Raw genomic sequence first — 20,486 nt, forward strand, 5'->3', positions numbered from 1 at the left:
CTCAAAACCAAAACAAAAAATAGGTGGGGGAAGGGTTTGGATTGAATAAAATATTTTGTTTGACCTGAATGAATTGAGGGGAGAAAGGGAAATGGAAATGAAAACTTCCATTTCAGGTTGATATGAAATTAATTTTATTTCCAGATTTTTTTGGCTCAACCACTGAACTGAAAAATCAATTATTTTCTCAGCTCTGCCCAAGATCATTAGAGCGAGCCAAGGGCAGAGCCAGCATTAGAACTCGGAAGTCCTTGTCCCCCTAGTCACATCACCTTTCAAGCATTAGTTTTGACCCTTAACCCTCCAAAATTAAATTGTGCATTCGTAAGGTTTATTTTTCTTTTTAGAAAGGCTACTCGGAAGCATCAAAGGAGAGACAATCCACTGAAAGTTATCCCAAGCCATCAACTCCTGTTCTCTCTTTTTGACTTGCAGTTCTCCAGACTATCAATCTTAGATGTCTATAAACTCAGATTCTTGAATAAATTCCCTGTGTACGGTTGCTGACGTACTTTATGTGGGGGAATAGATTGAAGCAGACACTACTCATTTTCATAGTGACCCACAACAGCTATTGTTACAAGAACACCTTTAATCTCCTGTTTCTGTTTTTAAATTGAATTCAGGTGGGGAGAGATGAAGGAAAATGAGTCACAAATCTGTTACTATTGCCCATGCTTCTCAGTTTACAACAGGGGTCGGCAACGTTCGGCACGCGGCTCGCCAGGGTAAGCACCCTAGCGGGCCGGGCCAGTTTATTTACCTGCTGACGCGGCAGGTTCGGCCGATCGCGGCCCCCACTCGCTGCGGTTCGCCGTCCCGGGCCAATGGGGGCGTCGGGAAGCGGCGCGGGCGAGGGATGTGCTGGCCGCATCTTCCCACCGCCCCCATTGGCCCGGGATGGTGAACCGCGGCCAGTGGGGGCCGCGATCGGCCGAACCTGCCGCGTCAGCAGGTAAATAAACTGGCCCGGCCCGCTAGGGTGCTTACCCTGGCGAGCCGCGTGCCAAACGTTGCCGACCCCTGGTTTATAATATCTCAGCTTTGATTTTCTTTGATTCTACTCAAAACTTTTCCTGTATTTGTAATCATCTGCTAATTTGACAACCTGGCATTTCCTACCCTTTTTCTGCCTATAGAATTTTTGTTCCCCATTCACATACTTTCTCAAAATATTCAGATGTCACACTGTGGACTTTTAGATCACCATACAAATTAACTTCTTCTCCCTTCGGCAGGTGTTCTGAAACAAAAGATTCACTTCCAAGAACCTAGATAAATAATGCTTCACTGTTACTACTTGGAGTTTAGGAAAACTTACAAAATAAACTGAAGAGTGAAAAGAGAAGGATTAGGATCATGCTGATATGAAGGGCATCGGCTGCACTGCAGTCCATTTTGGATTTCTTGCAGGAACACACTTGTACTTTCAGTTCGGTATTGTTAGTCAGAGGCGGTTTTCCAGAATCTGTCACCAAGATTGGGATGTTGTAATTGGCCTTCTTCAGGTTTTGAAGCAGGCTGACCTGGGCATGAGTGTCTGCAAAGAATAAGGAGGTAACGATTAGGCAGCCATGGGTGGCGGCGGAGGGGGGGAATAAAAAGGCACCAGTATGCCACACCACACATGCCACATGAAAATATAGGGGGAAACGAGAGCACTCTACATAACTAGGCTGGAAGGATTTGTTGGTAAACACCCATTTCACAAACCCACAAAAAACAATTTCCATCAATAATAATCAAAATTCACAGATAGGCACAGTAAGAAAGTGCTTCTTGAGAATTTATCAGAGTTTAATACAGGGATCGGCAACCTTTGGCATGCGTCCTGCCAGGGTAAGCCCCCGGTGGGTTGGGCCGGTTTGTTTACCTGCGCCGCGTCGCTTCCCGCAGCCCTCAACCCCCATCGGCCTGGAGCGGCGAACCACGGCCAGTGGGAGCCGCGATCGGCCGAACCTGCGGACGCGGCGGGTAAACAAACCGTCCCGACCTGCCAGGGTGCTTACCCTGGCGGGCCGCGGGCCAACGGTTGCTGATCCCTGGTTTAATCTAAGGATATTTACTTTGTACATTTTGACATGTGATGTGTTTTAACTATTATAAAAAGCTTTATTAAATTTTTTAATCTCAACATCTACTGTCATTAAATAACCATTGTCTGACCCACTCCCCTTAATTCTGTGCAACTGTGAAAATTTAAATTGATAAAAGTAAAAAAAAAAGTGCTTAAAATTAAACTTGATATCAGTCAAAATTCTAAAAAAATAGAAATGGAATACTTCCATGCCTATATATAACTGATTACAAAATGGCATTCAATCAACAACTTGATCAAGGAATTCTTCCTCTTTGGCATGAGTGTATTTCCCCCCAGCTCCTTCTGCAATCCCATAAAAAAAAAAAAGGATTTTCAAGAGTTTATTTAGTTTAAAACTATGATTTGTCCAATTGAAGCCAGTCAACTGGCAAATTCCAATGGAAACATACCAATTAAGGGGTAGATTGTGGTTGACCCACAGTGAGAGGGGAAAGGGGAAGACGGATGCGGAGGTGTTGTAACTTATGAATACTCTATGTGACCTCGTTTGCGGCACAGTTACTGTATGGCTATAACAACAAGGAGTACTTGTGGCACCTTAGAGACTAACAAATTTATTAGGGCACAAGCTTTCGTGGGCTAAAACCCACTTCATCAGATGCATGGAGTGGAAAATACAGTAGGAAGATATATATACATAGTACATGAAAAGATGGGGGTTGCCTTACCAATTCTAACGAGACCATTCAATTAAAGTGGGCTATTATCAACAGGAGGAAAAATCACTTTTGCAGTGGTAATCAGAGTGGCCTATTTCAAACAGTTGACAAGAAGGTGTGAGTAACAGTAGGGGGAAAATAGCATGGGGAAATTAGTTTTTAGTTTTTGTAATGACCCATTCACTCCCAGTCTTTATTCAGGCCTAATTTGATGGTGTCCAGTTTGCAAATTAATTCCAGTTTTGCAGTTTCTCGTTGGAGTCTGTTGGGTGTCCAGGGAGGTTGAAGTGTTCTCTGACTGGTTTTTGAATGTTATAATTCTTGATGTCTGATTTGTGTCCATTTATTCTTTTGCATAGAGACTGTCCATTTTGGCCAATGTACATGGCAGAGGGGCATTGCTGACACATGATGGCATATATCACATTGGTAGATGTGCAGGTGAATGTGCCCCTGATGGTGTGGCTGATGTGGTTAGGTCCTATGATGGTGTCCCTTGAATAGATATGTGGACAGAGTTGGCAACGGGGTTTGTTGCAGGGATAGGTTCCTGGGTTAGTATTTTTGTTGTGTTGTGTGTAGTTGCTGGTGAGAATTTGCTTCAGGTTGGGGGGCTGTCTGTAAGCGAGGACTCGCCTGTCTCCCAAGGTCTGTGAGAGTGAGGGGTTGTTAGTCTCTAAGGTGCCACAAGTACTCCTCGTTGTTTTTGCTGATACAGACTAACACGGCTACCACTCTGAAACCTGTGTGGCTATATTGAATCATTGTGATGTTTCCTGTAAGCATATGTTGGTTTAGTTTAATAGTAAGGCTGTTAGGAAGCAAGCAGGAAGACCACACAATGACTCCAGATAAACAACCTTCTAGGAAACACATCAGCAGGCATGAAGAAACATTGACTGAACTATTAGTTGTGAAGATACTGCTTCCAGGCTTCAGCCAAGTTACAGGACTTGTTTTGCCAATGCTGGAAGCCAATAGTCCAAAAGGATTTTAAAAAGCAGTTGAGAGGTGGGGGCAGTTGTCAGGGAGCTGTTCCTGGAGAACAGACAGCCACAGACAACCCGCTAGGAGATCTGAAGAAGCTAGGCCTTCTTCCAGGGGGACGGTAAGCCTTGGGGAAGATAGACATACATTAGACCTCTTATTGTTTTAAAATCCTTTTTCTCTTATGTTACACTTTGTTCCAGCTATATTAACCACTGGCCACAGGCTCCCAAAGGGCAGAATCACAGGTATCCGAGCCCGTTGGTACCTGCTGGAGGTAAGACCGAGACTTGGTGTAAGAGTGGGAGAATCGCGGGATTCCACCCTTTGGAAAGATAAGGGCACGACGCCTAACACCTGCTGGGCTTCATTCAGACAGGGCAGAGAAGGGATCAGAGGAGCAGCTAGTCTGTAACCATGAAGGCCTACTAACTAAAATAATAGCACTTAAGCTCAGAAGAGCACACAGGGAGGTCCATGGGGGGATTCCCTCACCCTACTTAACTGATTTGTTAAAAAGGGGCTATGGGGAAGTAGAGAATAGGCAGGTCCATGGCTCTGTACATCCTAAGCAGTGGCCAACGGAGCTGCCCACTGGTATACGGGGGAGTGTGCTGAAACCTCTTATGGTGTACTGCGTGCAAGGCAATTGGGCTCTGAATGCTCCCCACCAGGGTGGGAATGAGCAGGAGGGAAAAAGAATGGTCCCACACCACCCATCACAGTAGGTTGTGCATTAAGAGTCACTGCAGTTTGTCATTCAGTTCAACTGGCTTTGGATCAGGACTTAAAGACATAATCTACACATAAGTGATCTGTTCTAATCATCCAAAGCACATAGGAGTACATGTGTGATAGTACGCCTATCATATTACTTTGCTCCTTGATCTCAGAGAGCACTTATAGGAAGACTGAAAGAATGAAGGTATAAGAAAAACAAATTAAAAGACTTACTGTTGATCTTGGTGATTTTCCACACTTTATCTGGGCCAGACTGTTTACTCAGTTCAAACTTGAATGGATCTGTGTTAGGGTGAAGGTCCTTATCTGATGCCCCCAAGACCACTACCCTGAGATCTTTTGCGTCATCACAGACTTTTGCCAACGTTGGATAAATGGCGGGGGCATTGTCATTGACGTCTTCCAGAGTTATCTGTAAGGTTCCCGTGCCGGTTGCAGGAGGGTTGCCTATGTGACAAATAAGCAAGTATTTATAAACTTGAGCTTTCATAATACACACTAATCTCTAACAGGCACACCTGAATGCTCACAAAAGGAGATCAGCATCATTGACATAGTTCCCACTGCTGACCATCGTAGGTCTACCTTTGCCATTTTTTTTTAAACTCAAGGGTTGCTTTCGCAAAGTTTTGATTTAGACACTATATTTTCCAAAATCCAGTAAGTATGATTCTCTACAGTAAGGAGAGTAAATCTAAGCAAACCTCTGTTCAGGACAACTCTGTGAGGTACAAAATGGGGTCAAAATATATTAGAGTCCAAGTCTAAGTCTAGGGAGCAACTTGCTATACACAAACATACAATAAGAGATAGTCCCTGCCCCAAAGACTCTAAATAAACACAACAATCAAAGAGTGAGAGGAGAAGTGGAGTCACAGAAAAGTAATCTGCCCAAGCTCACACATTAGGTCAGTGGCCAAGGTGGGAATAGCACCAAGGTCTCCTGAAACCCTTGTCACTGGATGACTTTAGTTAATTTAGTGGAGATTAAATCTGCCAGATTGAGAGTTTGGGAGAATGAGCTCTTTTATTCATCCAGAGATGTATAGAATGAACAATGGCAGTTCAAACTTCCACAAATTATCTGCATGCGCCTTGACCTAGAGCAGGGGTCGGCAACGTTCGGCACGCAGCTCGCCAGGGTAAGCACCCTGGCGGGCCGGGCCACTTTATTTACCTGCTGATGCGGCAGGTTCGGCCGATCGCGGCCCCCACTCGCCGTGGTTCGCCGTCCCGGGCCAATGGGGGTGGCGGGAAGCCGCGGCCAGCACATCCTTCGCCCGCGCCACTTCCCGCCGCCCCCATTGGCCCGGGACAGCGAACCGCGGCCAGTGGGGGCCGTGATTGGCTGAACCTGCCGCGTCAGCAGGTAAATAAACTGGCCTGGCCTGCCAGGGTGCTTACCCTGACGAGCCGCGTGCCAAACGTTGCCGACCCCTGCTCTATTCTGTGACTGATGTACACCTATGGTGATGGAAGTGTTTGCAATGTAGACATCTGCCCACAGGGATCAGGACTGAGCCCGCTATCTCATTTTACAGAGGTCAATGAATAGCTGACAGATGGTAATACATTTCAGTCACTACTGATTGTGTGCCAAGGCTAAACTAGTGACTTACTGTCCTGTTTAAAAGTTCAGTATCTCCATACCAACCCCTTTGCCATCCCGTTCTCCATGATAGCTGGTCACAAAGGTTTTTTAAAGTACATCTCTTCTTTCATAGGCTGTTATACCTAATAATAATTTCCCCATCTAAATGAAACAGTTCTTGAGATCTAGGTTTTCTTATTCATATCAGAGATCTACCATCCCCTTAGTATAAAAAATCTGAGATTCCTAAGCTCCAGTCATCTCAGAACCCTCTGGATATAAAAAGGAAGCAAGGGGGTATGTTTAGCCTCTGAACTGCTAGTGTGGTTCAGCAGGAAAAGTGGTACTCTAATGTATAATTAATCTGCATACAATAGCTCAATCAACTTGGGAATCACTGATAGATTGTGACACTGCATTCTAAGGAAGAAAGTATTCACCCCATGGTCTGGATCTGACAGAATTGTAACTGTAACATAATGTGATTAGTCGTTATAATGACAAATGTTACTAATAATGACACTTCATCTGTTTCAGACACATAAATGCATAACAAAGGCAGAATTTTCATAGTTTCCTCACTCTTTTGTCATGACGAGGGTTAGGGTTGAGTTCTTTTTAATGAAAAAGAAATTATTTTTCACTTTTTATTGGACTAATTGAATTTGCAGAAATATTCCAATACATTTTTTGTTCTTGATATATTATTAAGTAAAATCATATGGCAGAATGGATGAAAAGAGATTTGAGTATTTGAAATATGATCATAAAAGTCAGGCTTTCATGCACTTAATTAAACTGCTGTCTTTAATTTTGAATGCATTATTTCCACACTGGACTGATAATGTCTTGTGCATTGCCCTGCTTATCTTCCTCTGAAGTCAGTAATATTAAAATCTTTCTTTTGAAATTAAGAACCCAACGGCATTATGACTATACTGTTAATTGTTGAATGCAGATATGGCTACATTTGCTCTGCTTAGCTAGTTCTTCACTATCTTCCCGTGGCTTATGGACGAGTCAACAATACACACACAAAGAGAAAAAGAAAATTGCTTCTGTCCATTTCAATGATTTATTCTCAGACTGTTTTACTTATAACTACTGCGACAAAATGTTTTGCTGATTTATAAAGACTTTCGAAAGAAGAATAGGCAAATGTCAAGGTCATAAATTGAAGCTTGTTAACAAGCGTGCCATAAAAATGCAACAAAAAGTGAGTCAAAGTAAAATGGCTACAACAGATCCATCGGGAATAAACAGCTTTTATAAATTTGACACTATTATGCCTTGGAAATAAGAACCATTCAAAACCCCGTGATCTTTATTTGGCAATGAGTTTGAACTAAAAGTCTCTCACGAGCATATTTTAATTCTAAAATAAGCTTTCCCTCAATCTGTATTGTAAAATTTTGTAGCTAGAGGAAGAATTAATGCATAATACAGATTATAAAGGGCCAGTCCTACAAACCCTGGGGCAAGATTTGAAAAGAAACTCAGCTTCCATTTAGGCACCTAAGTGAAGTAGCCTGTCCCACTGGGTGCTGAAAGCTTTGAACCTTTAGGTATTTGATTGGGAGCTGTTGGCTACGGAAATTTTTTGACAATCCTGTTCTGAATTACACAAGCTATATAACCGGACGTAATGGCACTATTCCATAAGTAATGGCTACTAGTGTGTGTAAGAGTTTGCGGATCGGGCTACAAAAGTTAGTTTAATTGTATATGAAAGTGAAGAGACTAGCTATCAGATAGGGACATTACTAATTAAGGCCAAATCCTGAAGCCCTCATGAGTAATCTTCAATGAGACTAAAGATTATCCAAATTGAGTAAGGTTCATGTGACTGGACCCTTCATCAGTAATAATATAAAGGTTCAGGAGAATATCAGATCATGCAGCAATGGGAAGTGTATGATGTACATTAGAAGCAGTAATGTCTTCATATCCTAACATTAGTTTACATCAGAAGGTTCTGACAGCTAGTTGTCACTTAAGCAATAGCTACTGCTGTTGTTGTGAGATGCACCAGTCAGAAAATGGAATAGGTTGAGTAGTTATGCACCATACCTTGAGGAGATAGATAATATAATGTATGACTAGGTCCCTGCCTGAGAGCTAGAGCCTACAATGAAAGGGGCTATTACTATAAGCAAATAGTGTAAAAGGGTATTCTGAAAGAAAATAAGTGATTTGAAAACGAACGATCAGGGAATATGTTTTTTGGACCTATTTTTGCTATATATTGGTACTGTATTCTAATTTAATACCATGCAGTATCATATTAGTGCTTCTAGTCTAAAGCTGATTTTAAAAAAAGTTATATTTAGCTACAGAAACCTTTTAAAGTAAAACTCAGCAAATAAGAGTTTAGGTTTTAAACATGTAGGCATGAATTTGGAATCTGGCTTCCAATTTTAAAGCCAGTCAAATAGTTGGATACCTACCAGACATCAGGTATGCCTGATACAAAATCATGGACATAGAATGGGAAGATATTTTTAATATCAGGTCATATATAAAATGGCACATTCACCCCCAGCCACTATCTTCAGATTGCTGGATGGCTGACCAATGTATTAATAAGAATGCAGAGTATTTTTTTTTTTAAAGTTATTTTAGGGAAAACCTGGTCCCTGATTGGCTGAAGTACACAATAGCTCAGCTCACAAAACCACTGTGATGGCAGCAGGGAATAAATAACGATATTGTCAGCAACCGTCACTCCACTGTGCCAACATCCATCAAAAATAGTAAATCTACATAAATCATTTTCTCTAATTGGAATGATGTTATTGTAATGCACCATTGTCACATGATCAGGGTCTCCAGCATGGAAGACAAATGTTTTGGCTTGGCTTTGGTATTTATGTAGCAGCAGGGGGATCATTATCCCATGATGAGACACTATTCTTTTTATGGAATCATTTAAAGGGATACTGACAGAACAGAAATCTTATCATAAAATAAAATCCCTTTACTGTCAATAAACCGAAAGGATTTTAAAATTCCAATGTATTTTTTCACACTTCTGCCTTTATTTTACTTTTTGCTCTTTGTTCATTTTTCGTTTAGCCAGCAAGACAGTTTCAGTTTCTTGTTGTTTGCGCTCTCTGGTTCTCATGCAGACATGCAATGCTGTTGCGTCTGGGCTTCCAACATAGCAGGCTATGCTCAGATCAGTGAGAGCAGATGTTTGTTTGAAATTTCATAAAAATTAATACAAACATTTCTATTCCGGTTTGGATTCTGTTATCCTCGCACTTATTTACTTTAAAAAACAACAACAACAACAACAAAGCCTAAGTCTGGGACCTAAGCACAGTATATGGGAATTTCAAAAGTGCCTAAGACAGTTAGAAGCCCATCTCCCACTTAAAGTCAATGAGAGTTAAGTACCTAATTACCTAAGGAACTATAGCCCAGACCCTCGAAGATATTTAGACGTCGTTGAGGATCTATGACCCCAATGTCTTTATGAGAGCTCGGGCTGATTTATGGTTCTATATACTAAGTGTAATGGCTGCCATTATCAGCAGGTTACATAAGCATGTGTAATTCTGTTTCTTATCATTTCAACTTCAAACCCTGTGACATTGACTGAGTTCATTTTGAATTCTGGGGTTTGTTTCAAGCAGAGACTAAAAGGAACCCCAAGGAACATACTACTGTGTGTCTGTGCTAAGCCTGTAGTTTTTAGGTCTCTGAAAGTGTTTGCACCAATGGCTGGAGGTGGACCAACCCCTACAGGTATGACTGAACCTATAAAGACTTGATTGCATGAAGACTTTCCCATTAAAATTTTCCACTATTGCTAGCACTAGGTGAGGTCCACTTGTAGCAATAGTGGAAGAACTGGTTTAGGCAAAGTGCTACTGACTTTTTAATTTCCATGATGTCTAGACCTGATAAGAGTAGGGCTGGACAACATGGTGATCAAAAATCCTATAGCCACCTGCACCCCTGCCTGCCACAGAATTGCCAACGTTGCTCTTAGCAATGAACCAGAGTCAATGGTTCACTGATGGAGCATTTTCAACCAAAAGGAAAATACTTCACAATACTTTACTCTCTGCCTTCCAGGCATCCCTTCCCCATCATTTGATAAGCCCTGGGACAAGCCCAAGGCAGCTGAGGGCTCCAGAGAAAGTTTCCAGATGTGCAAATAACCCCAGAGTATGTCTGCCAAAGTTTCATAAGCATATCCAGAGCTTTGTGAATAAACTTTGAAATTTGAACTTAAGGCAAAGTTGGAGTAAGTGTGAAGTTCAACATGCATCTCTTATAGGCTGAGCTCTCTGGCTGGACTACATCTCCCATGAGGAACACAGTCTCCCCTTTGACCAGGTGGCATGGTTCATCATGGGAGTCACTTGTTTGTAGTGCATCATGGGAGATATAGCTCAGATCCTGGCTCAAATGGGAGAATGGGAGCCTCAGGTACCTGAACTACAAATTGCATGAGGGAATGTACCACTATAGGAAAATGCAGCTTAATGTTGTACAGACTTGAAATGAAACACTTCAGAATCAACTTTTTTCAGAACTTTTTACTCCAAGAAAAATTACAATATTTCATTTTTTGTTCCAATTTGGGATGAAAACAAATGTTGAAATTTCAGAATTTCCCAAGGTTTGGAAATTCCAATTTTTGCTCAGCTCCAGTGTAACCAAATGAGACAAAAGCCAGGAAATTCAAAGTTATGGCTGAGAATGTGTTCTTTGCTAATTTGATATTGTCATTTTAACTTTGACCTTGCTGAGTTTTGATGGTTTTTAACACACTTTGAATGAAATTTAAATGCATTTTTTCCTGTTTGGAATTAGGCATTTAACTAGAGGATTTCAAAGCACTTTACTAAACTAACCAAACCAGTTTGGATAAAATAAGAACCTTTGCTCAGTTAACAAAGTGAATCAAACACAAACATTTTTTGTATTTGTGAAAACCAGTGGGGAAAAATAGAAAGAAGGAAACTAAATACATTTTATTTCCTTTTTATTTTAATTTGTCCTGTGGTTTTTTACGTCTAAGTTTTGATCAAGACAAGCAGTGGAAATACGACATAAATAATGGGAAGAGCTAGTCTCATAGTACTTCTGATTCAACAAGCCCAAGAAGACATCAATCTCTGTGAGGCCTAATTTCCAAGCTCAAAAGATGCCGGTAATTTACATAAGGTTCAAGTCAAAATTGCTCATTCAAATTGCTTAAATGTTTTGACTTTGGAGATTTGCTCGTCATTACTAACTAACAAAAACCATATTACAAGGAGGCAATAGGGTCCTACAGGAAGGGCAGTAGGCTCTGATCCAGGAGACATGAGTTCCAGTCCCAGCTCTGCCAGTGGCTTACAGTATGACTTTGGATAAATCACTCACCCTCTCTGTGCCTCAATTTTCCCCATTTGAAAAATAGGGATAATAACGCGCACTCATCCTTTTAAAGTCCATTAAAATATACATGTGAAAAGTACTCAGTAATTATTATTAATCATTACTGTCTTCTTATAATGTTATGCCGTATGGGCATTGGGCCAGATCCCAGGTGGTGTAACCATCAGTGGGATTGATATACAGGATATGGCCCAGAGAGTCTATGTTAGACAATAGTATTGGGAATTAAAAGTGGAAATATTTGAAAATTAAATAAAAGGGAAATATGTATATTTATCAATACTTGATTTCACATGAGAGGAGCAAGTTGTGCAGTGACGACATCGGTACTGTACAATGCAAAAGGTATTTGACCACGTTACCATAGGCTTTGAATGTTGGATGCACCTGTAAATAATATAATTTGTTTAGTGGGACAGCTGAGGAACAAAGAACAGATAACCAAGACATAACCAATTAACGAGGAAAAAACCAGACACACAAATCAGAAAATGTTAAGACTTGGAGACAAGTTAGTGAATGAGACTGCATATTTTTGCTTAGATTTAAAAACTTGTGACATCAAAGCACCAAATACATCAAAATTTCATTATTAGAGACATACATTTTATAGTCTACATTTTTGTCATTATAGGTATGGAACATTTATTTAAGTCCCTTCAAAAAACAATTTCTTATCAGTGACAATTAGAAAAAAAAAAAGAGAACTTTATTGCTGAATTGTATTTCAAGCCCATCTCAGATATAGTGCTCTGGAACTGCTTATCAAATTCCCAAAGAAGAAACTTCAGCCACTTTGGACGATCTGACTATTATACAGGTCTCTAAGCCATAGAGTTGCTTGAAGCCAGAACCATATCAGGAACAACAGAGCAGAAAGTGTCTCACGTCACACTGACGTTACAAAAGGTAGAAAGACTTGTGACGTTATTTCTTTTGATTGCATTATGTTTACAGGCCTATCAAGTGAATCCATTAGCTATGTCCTTTTGTGCCACCATGCAGAAATTACAAAGCCATTTAATTCGTTGGACAAAATTCTCTCCTCCCATTGCAACCAGTGACAGCTATTAACACGCATCTGAGGGCAGAATTTGGCCTTTAAAAACAGATTTCCTTTCAAGCCAACAGTCTGAAAACTCAGCCACTCATTTAAGTTTCAACAACAGTGATTTCTTTCTCAGAAATTAGAGTATTGCTATCACTTCCTTTAAAAAGTCTTTTTTACCCACAATTTGCTTTAAGCTATCACACAAAACCCAATTCTGGACTCTGTTACACTAGTTTAATGCTGATATAATTCTACTGAAGTCAAAAGTTGTACTGATGTAAAACCAGAGTGTAGAATCAAACACCCAGTGTTTGTTCACTTATAATAGTAAGAATTAACATTCTTCACATGTAAGCAGTAAAAACCGTTGTGATTTTGGAGTCAATAATTCTCGGCACAATTAACTTTCCATCACCCTCTCATGAATAAAGTTACTGAAAGCTGAAGTATACCTCTTTAAACATCTATGGACAAGTTTCTTATTTCAGTTATATCAGAGTAACTTAAGGCAGTAGGGTTATTTGGATTTACACCCACGTAACTAAGAGCACAATATGAGCCTGAGTTGGGCTCTTTGACTTTGGCCTTTGACTTGGACTTTTCACCAACTCACTTGTGTATTCTTAGCTTCAGCTTTCCCTCAAACAGAGGGCTATGCAAGGACTTACAAGCAACACAATATAAGCTCACTGTATTGCTTTAATATATTCCTCTTGTTGCACTTAATATTTTCAAGACGGGAAAAGAACAGAAGAATGAAAGGAACACTTCAAAAGTCCCAGAAGTGTTCGGAGCGAGCTATGCAGTCACACAGTGTAACCTTTGGATGGGCTAAGAAGCACATTTTCTCTGGAAATAGGATGCTGCAAATTCTATTTTTGAAAATAACATTTGGAAACCTGCTGTGGGACTAAATGACTTTGAAAGTTTACGGCTAATGTTCTAACTTTCCTCTTGTTGCAAAAAATTTTAACTGCCTCTCTCATCAATATTCAGCTAAACCTCGCACGATACGAACAAGAAATTCCCTGCAAGCTGTTTCTCTAAACAAGAAATGTGTGCATGTCAGGTGTTTTGGCACTGACCTACCTGATCTGCAGGCACAAATCCAGTTCACAGGCAAATTCTGTTATTGTCATATGCGGGCTCATGTCTACAAATAACCCACTGAAGTCAAGAGGACTTTCTGAGAAGCAACTCTTCACAAATAAAGGTATCAAATCTGGCCACATTGGAAAGTCTGGCCCATAAATGCAATCCTCTGTCATTTTGCAAAGAACAGCTCCCAAGGTCTCAATGAACAATAATTCATTTCTATTTTTTTTTGTTACATTTCTCTGGTACACAGATATCTTCTTTCATGATATATGGAAATAAACAGCCCATAAAAGTTATAATCCTTTATTCATTCCAATATTCTACGCAGCTCATATTTTGAGTAATTATATTTCAAAAGAGCAAAGCTCTGTCAGCATATCAAATTGCTACTGACATATGCATCCGTCTTAAATACTGTTTTCAGCTATTTAATTTCTTTTTCTAATCACCAGTCCATGGTGACAAATTTAAACAATATTTTCTGTGCAATTTATATTTTACTGAAATTTAAAATGGCAAGAAAAGGACGAGTATTCAATTTATTTTCCCTTCTCAATTAATACAGCAATTAAGATAAGAGGTGTAAAACTGGCTTAATTGGGTTGCCATAGCAACTAATAGTCTTATTTCTTCCAAAATAGCATGTTTTAGGTGGAATCAATCGGTGGTAATTTAATTATATACATCATGAAGCAAGAAGACAGGTTAAGATACATGTAAAGAGAAATTTTAATTGCAAATTGTTGTGCATCTCTTTGTTACTCCAGTTTTTCCTCTCTTCTGGTTGTTGTCTGTTTCTGTTCATCATCAGACACAACACTAAATAATAATTTTTCTTTTTAATGAATGGAAATGTTGGCCCCCTGCATGTATTTGACTGGGGTTCATTCAATCTGGCCACTGAAAACATTGAAAAAGTTGTAATTAGAACCTTCTTAATCATTTCTTATTCATTTTAGTTTGGAATGGTCAATGAAGAAATTGAAACTGTGCCATTCAGCTGACCTGTATATACATAGAACCATAGAAATGTAGGGCTGGAAGGGACATCAAAAGGTCATCAACTTCAGTCCCCTGCATTGAGGCAGGACCTAGATCATCTCTGACAGGTGTTTGTTCAACCTGTTCTTAAAAACCTCCATTGATGGAGATTTCACAACCTCTCTTGGAAGCCTATTCAAGAGTTTAACTACCCTTATTAGAAAGTTTTTCCTCATATCTAACTTATATCTCCCTCGCTGCAGATTACTTCTTGTCCTAATTTCAGTGGACATAGAGAACAATTGATCACCGTCCGCTTTATAATAGCCCTTAACAGATTTGAAGACTTATCAGGTCCACCCTCAGTTTTCTTTTCTAAAGAGAATACATGCCCAGTTTTTTTAACCTTTCCTCAGAGATCAGAGTTTCTAAACTGTTCATCATTTTTGCTACTCTCCTCTGGACTCTTCCCATTTTGTCCATATCTTGCCTAAAGTGTGGCGCCCAGAATTGGACGCAGTACTCCAGTTAATGCCCCATCGGTACCAAGTCGAGTGGGACAATTACCTCATGTGTTTTACATATGACACTCTTGTTAACACACCACAGAATTATATTAGCCATTTTCGCAACTGCATCACGTTATTGACTCATATTCGATTTGCAATCCACTAGAGCCCCCAGAACCCTTTCAGCAGTACTATCACCTAGCCATTTATTCACTGCTTTGTAGTGGTGCATTTGATTTTTCCTTCCTAAGCATAGTACTTTTCACTTAGTTGTATTGAATTTCATCTTGTTGATTTCAGACCTATTCTCCAATTTGTTAAGGTCATTTTGAATTCTAATCCTGTCCTCCAAAGTGCTTGCAATCCATCCAAGCATATTTTCCACTCCATTATCCAAGTCATTAATGAAGATATTGAATAGTACTGGACCCAAGACTGACCTCTGCGGGACCCCACTAGACACACCCTCTCAGTATGACAGTGAACTATTGATAATGACTCAGAGTACGGTCTTTCAACCAGCTGTGCACCTACCTTACAGTAGTTTCACCCAGACCACATTTCCCTAGTTTTCTTATGAGAATGTCACGTGGGATTGCATCAAAAGTCTTAATAAAATCAAGAAATATTTTGTTTACTGCTTCCCCCCTATCCACTAGGCCAGTAATCCTGTCAAAGAAAAAAATTAGGTTTGCTTGGAATGATTTATTTTTGACAAATTGTTGCAGGCTATTCTTTATAAACCTATTATTCTCTATAAACTGATTGTTCAATAATTTGTTCCAGTATCTTCCCAGGTATCAAATAATTCCCTGCTATAATTCCCTGGGTCCTCTTTCCCCCCCTTTTTAAAGATAGATACTATGTTTGCCCTTCTCCAGTCTTCTGGGACCTCATCAATTCTCTATGAGTTCTCAAAGATAATTGCTAATGGGTTCTGAGATTTCTTCAACTAATTCCTTAAGTACCCAAGGATGAATTTTATCAGGCCCTTCCATACTTCTACATTCTCTAAATATCCTTTAACCTGTTCTTTCCCCATTGTGTCTTGTATTCCTGCCCCTTTGTTGTTAATATTAAATTGTGTTGAATATTTGGTCACATTAACCGTTTTAGTGAAGACTGAAGGAAATAGGCCTTAAACCTCAGCCATCTTGATGTCAACAGTTATTAGCTCTCCTTCCCCACTAATTAGAGGACCCACATTTTCTTTGCCTTTCTCTTCTCCTAATATATTTCTAGAACCACTTATTATTGCCCTTCATGTCCCTGGCTAGATGTAACTCACTTTGTACCTTAGCCTTTCTGATTTTGTCCCAACATGCTTGTCTTACTCTTTTGAACTCCTCTTTAGTAGTTCATCCACGCTTCCACTTTTTGTAGGATTCCTTTTTGATTTTGAGGCCATTAAAGAGCTCCTGATGCAGCCATATTGGCCACTTACTATTCTTCCTGTCTTGCCTTCACATCAGGATAGTTTGCAATTGTGCCTTTAATATTGTGGCTTTGAGAAAGTCAACTTTCCTGAACTCCCTTTTCCCTTAAATGTTCTTCCTATAAGACTTTACCTCTACCAGTTCTCTGAGTTTGCTGAAATGTGCATTTTTAAAGTCCATTTTCCATATTTCTTCTGCTTTTATGCCTTCCTTTCCTTAGAATCATGAAATCTATCATTTCATGGTCACTTCCACCCAAATTTCCTTCCACCATCTGATTTGCTACCAATTCCTCTGTCTTGTTCAGAATCAAGTCTAAAATGGCTGCCCTGGTTACTTCTTCCACCTTCTGAAACGAACAGTTGTCCCCAACAATTCCAAAAATTTACAGGATATTTTGTGTTTTGCCATATTATTTTTCCAACAGATGTCTGTGTAGTTAAAGCTCCTTGTTACTTCTATTTCTTTTGTTTTGGATATTTCTGTTATTTGTTCTAGAAATGCCTCATCCACCTCCTCTTCCTGATTTTGTGTTCTATAGTAGACACTTACCATGACATCATTCCTGGGTTTTTACGCCTTTTATTTTTACCCAGGGACTTTCAACTGGTCTACCTCTTCAGCTCCTCCTGGATCTCAGAACAAGTGGATAAATTCTTGATGTATAATGCAACAACTCCATTTTTAGCCTGCCTCTTCTTCCTGAACAAGCTGTACATGTCTATACCAATATTCCAGTCATGAGATTTATCCCATTAAGTCTCTATGATGCCAATTAAATCATAATTTAGCGTATGTACTTATAGTCTGAGTTCTTCATGTTTATTCCCCATACTCATTACATGTGTAATTTGTCACAATGTAAATACTGAAATCACTTTGGATTTAGAGACTATTCTACACAGTCCTACATGTTCTTTTCCCCTTACCATTGCTTAAGGATATTTGCATAAAAACAGGGCTGTTCCAGCTTGTTCCATTCATGCAGGGTTCTCAATCGACCCTATACTAGTTATGTATTGGTTTAATGTAGCCCATCCCCAATATGCCTCCTACCATGAGGAGAGAAGGGACAGGAACCGGTACACTTTTCTCTCCAATGGGGGAATTCTCTGCTGGACATTTGTGGGCAGTGTTCAGCCCCTTTGGTCCTCCTAAATAGCACTTCATGAGTAATGCCAAGGGGCTGAAGCTTATTACAGAATCAGCTCAAATCAGAAGTGATGGCTATCTGAGTTTTGTGAGCCTCATCATGGCACCTACAGCGGACATCCCTGAGTAACAAAAGGGATATTCCACATGATATTATACTGACACGTGGTAACTAGAAGCCACATTTTTAAAATAGACAACAAAAATCACCATACTTGAGAATTCATAGCACAAAGTAAGGGAACTTTTTCATTCCACAATCACACTGATAACTTCCTGCTTGTTTTCTGGGCTGTGAATGGAAATTTCAAAATCCAGTGAGAAAGATTGTACTGCCAGTTTTCAGCTTGAGCTAAAACAGCCAGCCGCTCTATTTTCTGGCAATCACCCAGAATACTCCAGTTAGTAATAATGGCTTTGGGATGACTATTGAAGGATACTGCAACATAGTCAAACAGGAAATACGAATATTTCCTTGAAAGTTTGTTCCAGCCCAGTTTTGCAAACCCACTAGGCTTTTTGCCCTTACAAAAATAAATAAATAAAAAAAGTCCTACAGTCATGGTGCAAACGACCACATTCTATAACAGTGATACTGCAGTGTTTAGAGTGATTACTGCAGCATTTATTTCAATAAGGAGGCATCAGGAAGAAGCCTAAGATGTTTTCCAGGTTTACCTAAATCTGTATATTTCCCATTATCAACCTGCTCTCAGATTAAACACAGTTCACTCCACTTATGTTAACTCTGCTCCATGATCTTTTCCACCAGCATGTAATTTCTCCTTTAATAGACCAGAGTCTCTATGTCCACACAAGCCCTTAATAAAGAGTTCTCAGAATCTAAAGACACGGTCTTGACCTTTACGGAAATCAAAAGAGTACAAAGAAAATTAGGATGTTCATTCCAAAAAGTGAAATTTCTTCCACATAAAAGGTCATATTTTTTAATCTATAAAATTAAATACTATGATCATCAAATTCATTATTATCTATGTTGTTTCAATAAGTCCTGGCAGAGATCAGAAGGGCTGTTTACAACTGGAAGAAATCCTTTCACACTTAACCAAATTTTCTCTTCAGATAAAGTTATAATGTTGAAGAAGAATATCACCAAGATATCTGACATAACTATTAATTATTTTTTTCCTGCAGTGAGAATGGCAGCCATAGCTCCATCTACTAACGTCCTGTTGTTAAGAGCATCTTTGTGGTGGGCTGAAGAGAAGCGATGCAGATGGAGGTGTGGCTGACCAGTTTATGCACAGAACTGCCAATGAGAAATTCCTGAGTTATATTCCCAGTTTGCGACACACTCTATTTTACAGATTGGGAAAAGTGCCCTTGTACTAGTCATTTGTATTGTCAAATGACCTCAATCTAGTGCCCACTGGATTCAATGGGAGATTTTCTATTGACTTCAATGGGCACTGCTAAGAAGGGCAAAACAAAACAAACCTATCTCTGTGGATTTGATTCCTGTCATTGTGAATTTGATTCCCATTTCACCCCACCTTCCTATCCATAATTTACACAACAGATAGTGAAAGAACGTGCTGGAATAACTGTAACACATTCTGTAGCTAAATATATCCCAGGCACTGTGGCTAGCAATGGGAATGTTTAGGCTTCTCACCCCTTTATTGTATGACTAACTCTGACATGCAGCATATTAAGGTCAGGCTTGAGGACTCCAATTCTGGAGTCAAAGCACTACGACTGCCTTCTAACTGAATGCCTTAGTCATTAGTTTTTAATAAGGAAAAAAAAAAACTTGCTAGAGACTGAATAGCTGTAACCCAGGTTTATTAAACTCCAACACTATTAAAATCAGAGGAAAAATCTACAGGTGCCTTCCCAAGGCATGTATTCAATTTCTCAGACTTATTTTTATGAGCTTAAGTTTATGACTTAAGGCAAAGTCTGCAGCAGTTCAAGCTTCCCCAAGTGGCTCAAACTTGACTTGGAGGTGAGAAGATAGTTCAAGTTCCACCCAATACTTAGTCAAAGCTAGAATTAAACAGATGTTACTTTTTAGCCATATCAATCACAGAATAAAGAGCCCTATGATGTGTTATTAATAGATAGAGAACATGTTTGCATTCGCCAAGACCAAATCCACATTTAATGAAGATCAAATAAATATCTGCTCTCTTTTCCTGGCTAGTCGCCACATGTGATGGCTGGAGAAAAAACCTACAGTGTGTGCCAGAACACAGCCTTTGAATAAAAGACTCTGTGGTTGAGTGTCTTTTGCCTCCCCTCTCTCCTTGCTCCAAGACCCTTGGTCACATGCATAATTTGAACTGGCTGAAATAACACTGTTTTCAATTTACCACCCAATCTGTTTGGACCACTTTTAATCTTCCAAGAACAGCCACTATCACACATCATTCTAACCTTATTCACTGAGTTAAACTAGAATATATTCAGTAAACTGAAAAAATGACCTTTCCCTTTGGAGTTTATGGATACTGCAGCTCTCAAAAAGAATGTATGCAGGGTATTTTCATTTGATTTTCATTCAGTTAATTTAACCTTCTTTTAAAGTCCTGGAAGAATTTTATATTCATTTTAGATTATTCTACCACCAAGCTACATATATTATTTAGCTGTAGGAAATGTAATAAACCTTTTCAAACTGGGCATTAAAGTTAACTGACTAGAAAAATCGAGCAGAATCCAGCATGGCTGGTTAGCACTTTTTGGTGACCCATCAGTAGGGGAAGGAGGGGAGTAGGATGTGCCTCACTTTGCTTGGAGGTGTCCAATAATGTCAAAGT

At 39.6% G+C, this 20,486-nt stretch overlaps 1 protein-coding gene across 1 annotated transcript in view; it reads right to left on the minus strand.

The window, feature by feature from the left end:
* Positions 1–1,307: 1,307 nt before the first annotated feature.
* Positions 1,308–20,486, minus strand: part of CDH13 (cadherin 13) — a 608,253-nt gene continuing 589,074 nt past the window's right edge. The window contains exons 11-12 of the mRNA XM_065416779.1: positions 4,702–4,935; positions 1,308–1,540 (exon numbers count right to left, since the gene is read on the minus strand). Coding sequence (XP_065272851.1) covers positions 1,308–1,540; positions 4,702–4,935 — 467 coding nt within the window. The remainder of the gene's footprint in view (positions 1,541–4,701; positions 4,936–20,486) is intronic.

This window comes from Emys orbicularis, chromosome 14 (genome assembly GCF_028017835.1).
Source record: "Emys orbicularis isolate rEmyOrb1 chromosome 14, rEmyOrb1.hap1, whole genome shotgun sequence".
NCBI lineage: Eukaryota > Metazoa > Chordata > Testudines > Emydidae > Emys > Emys orbicularis.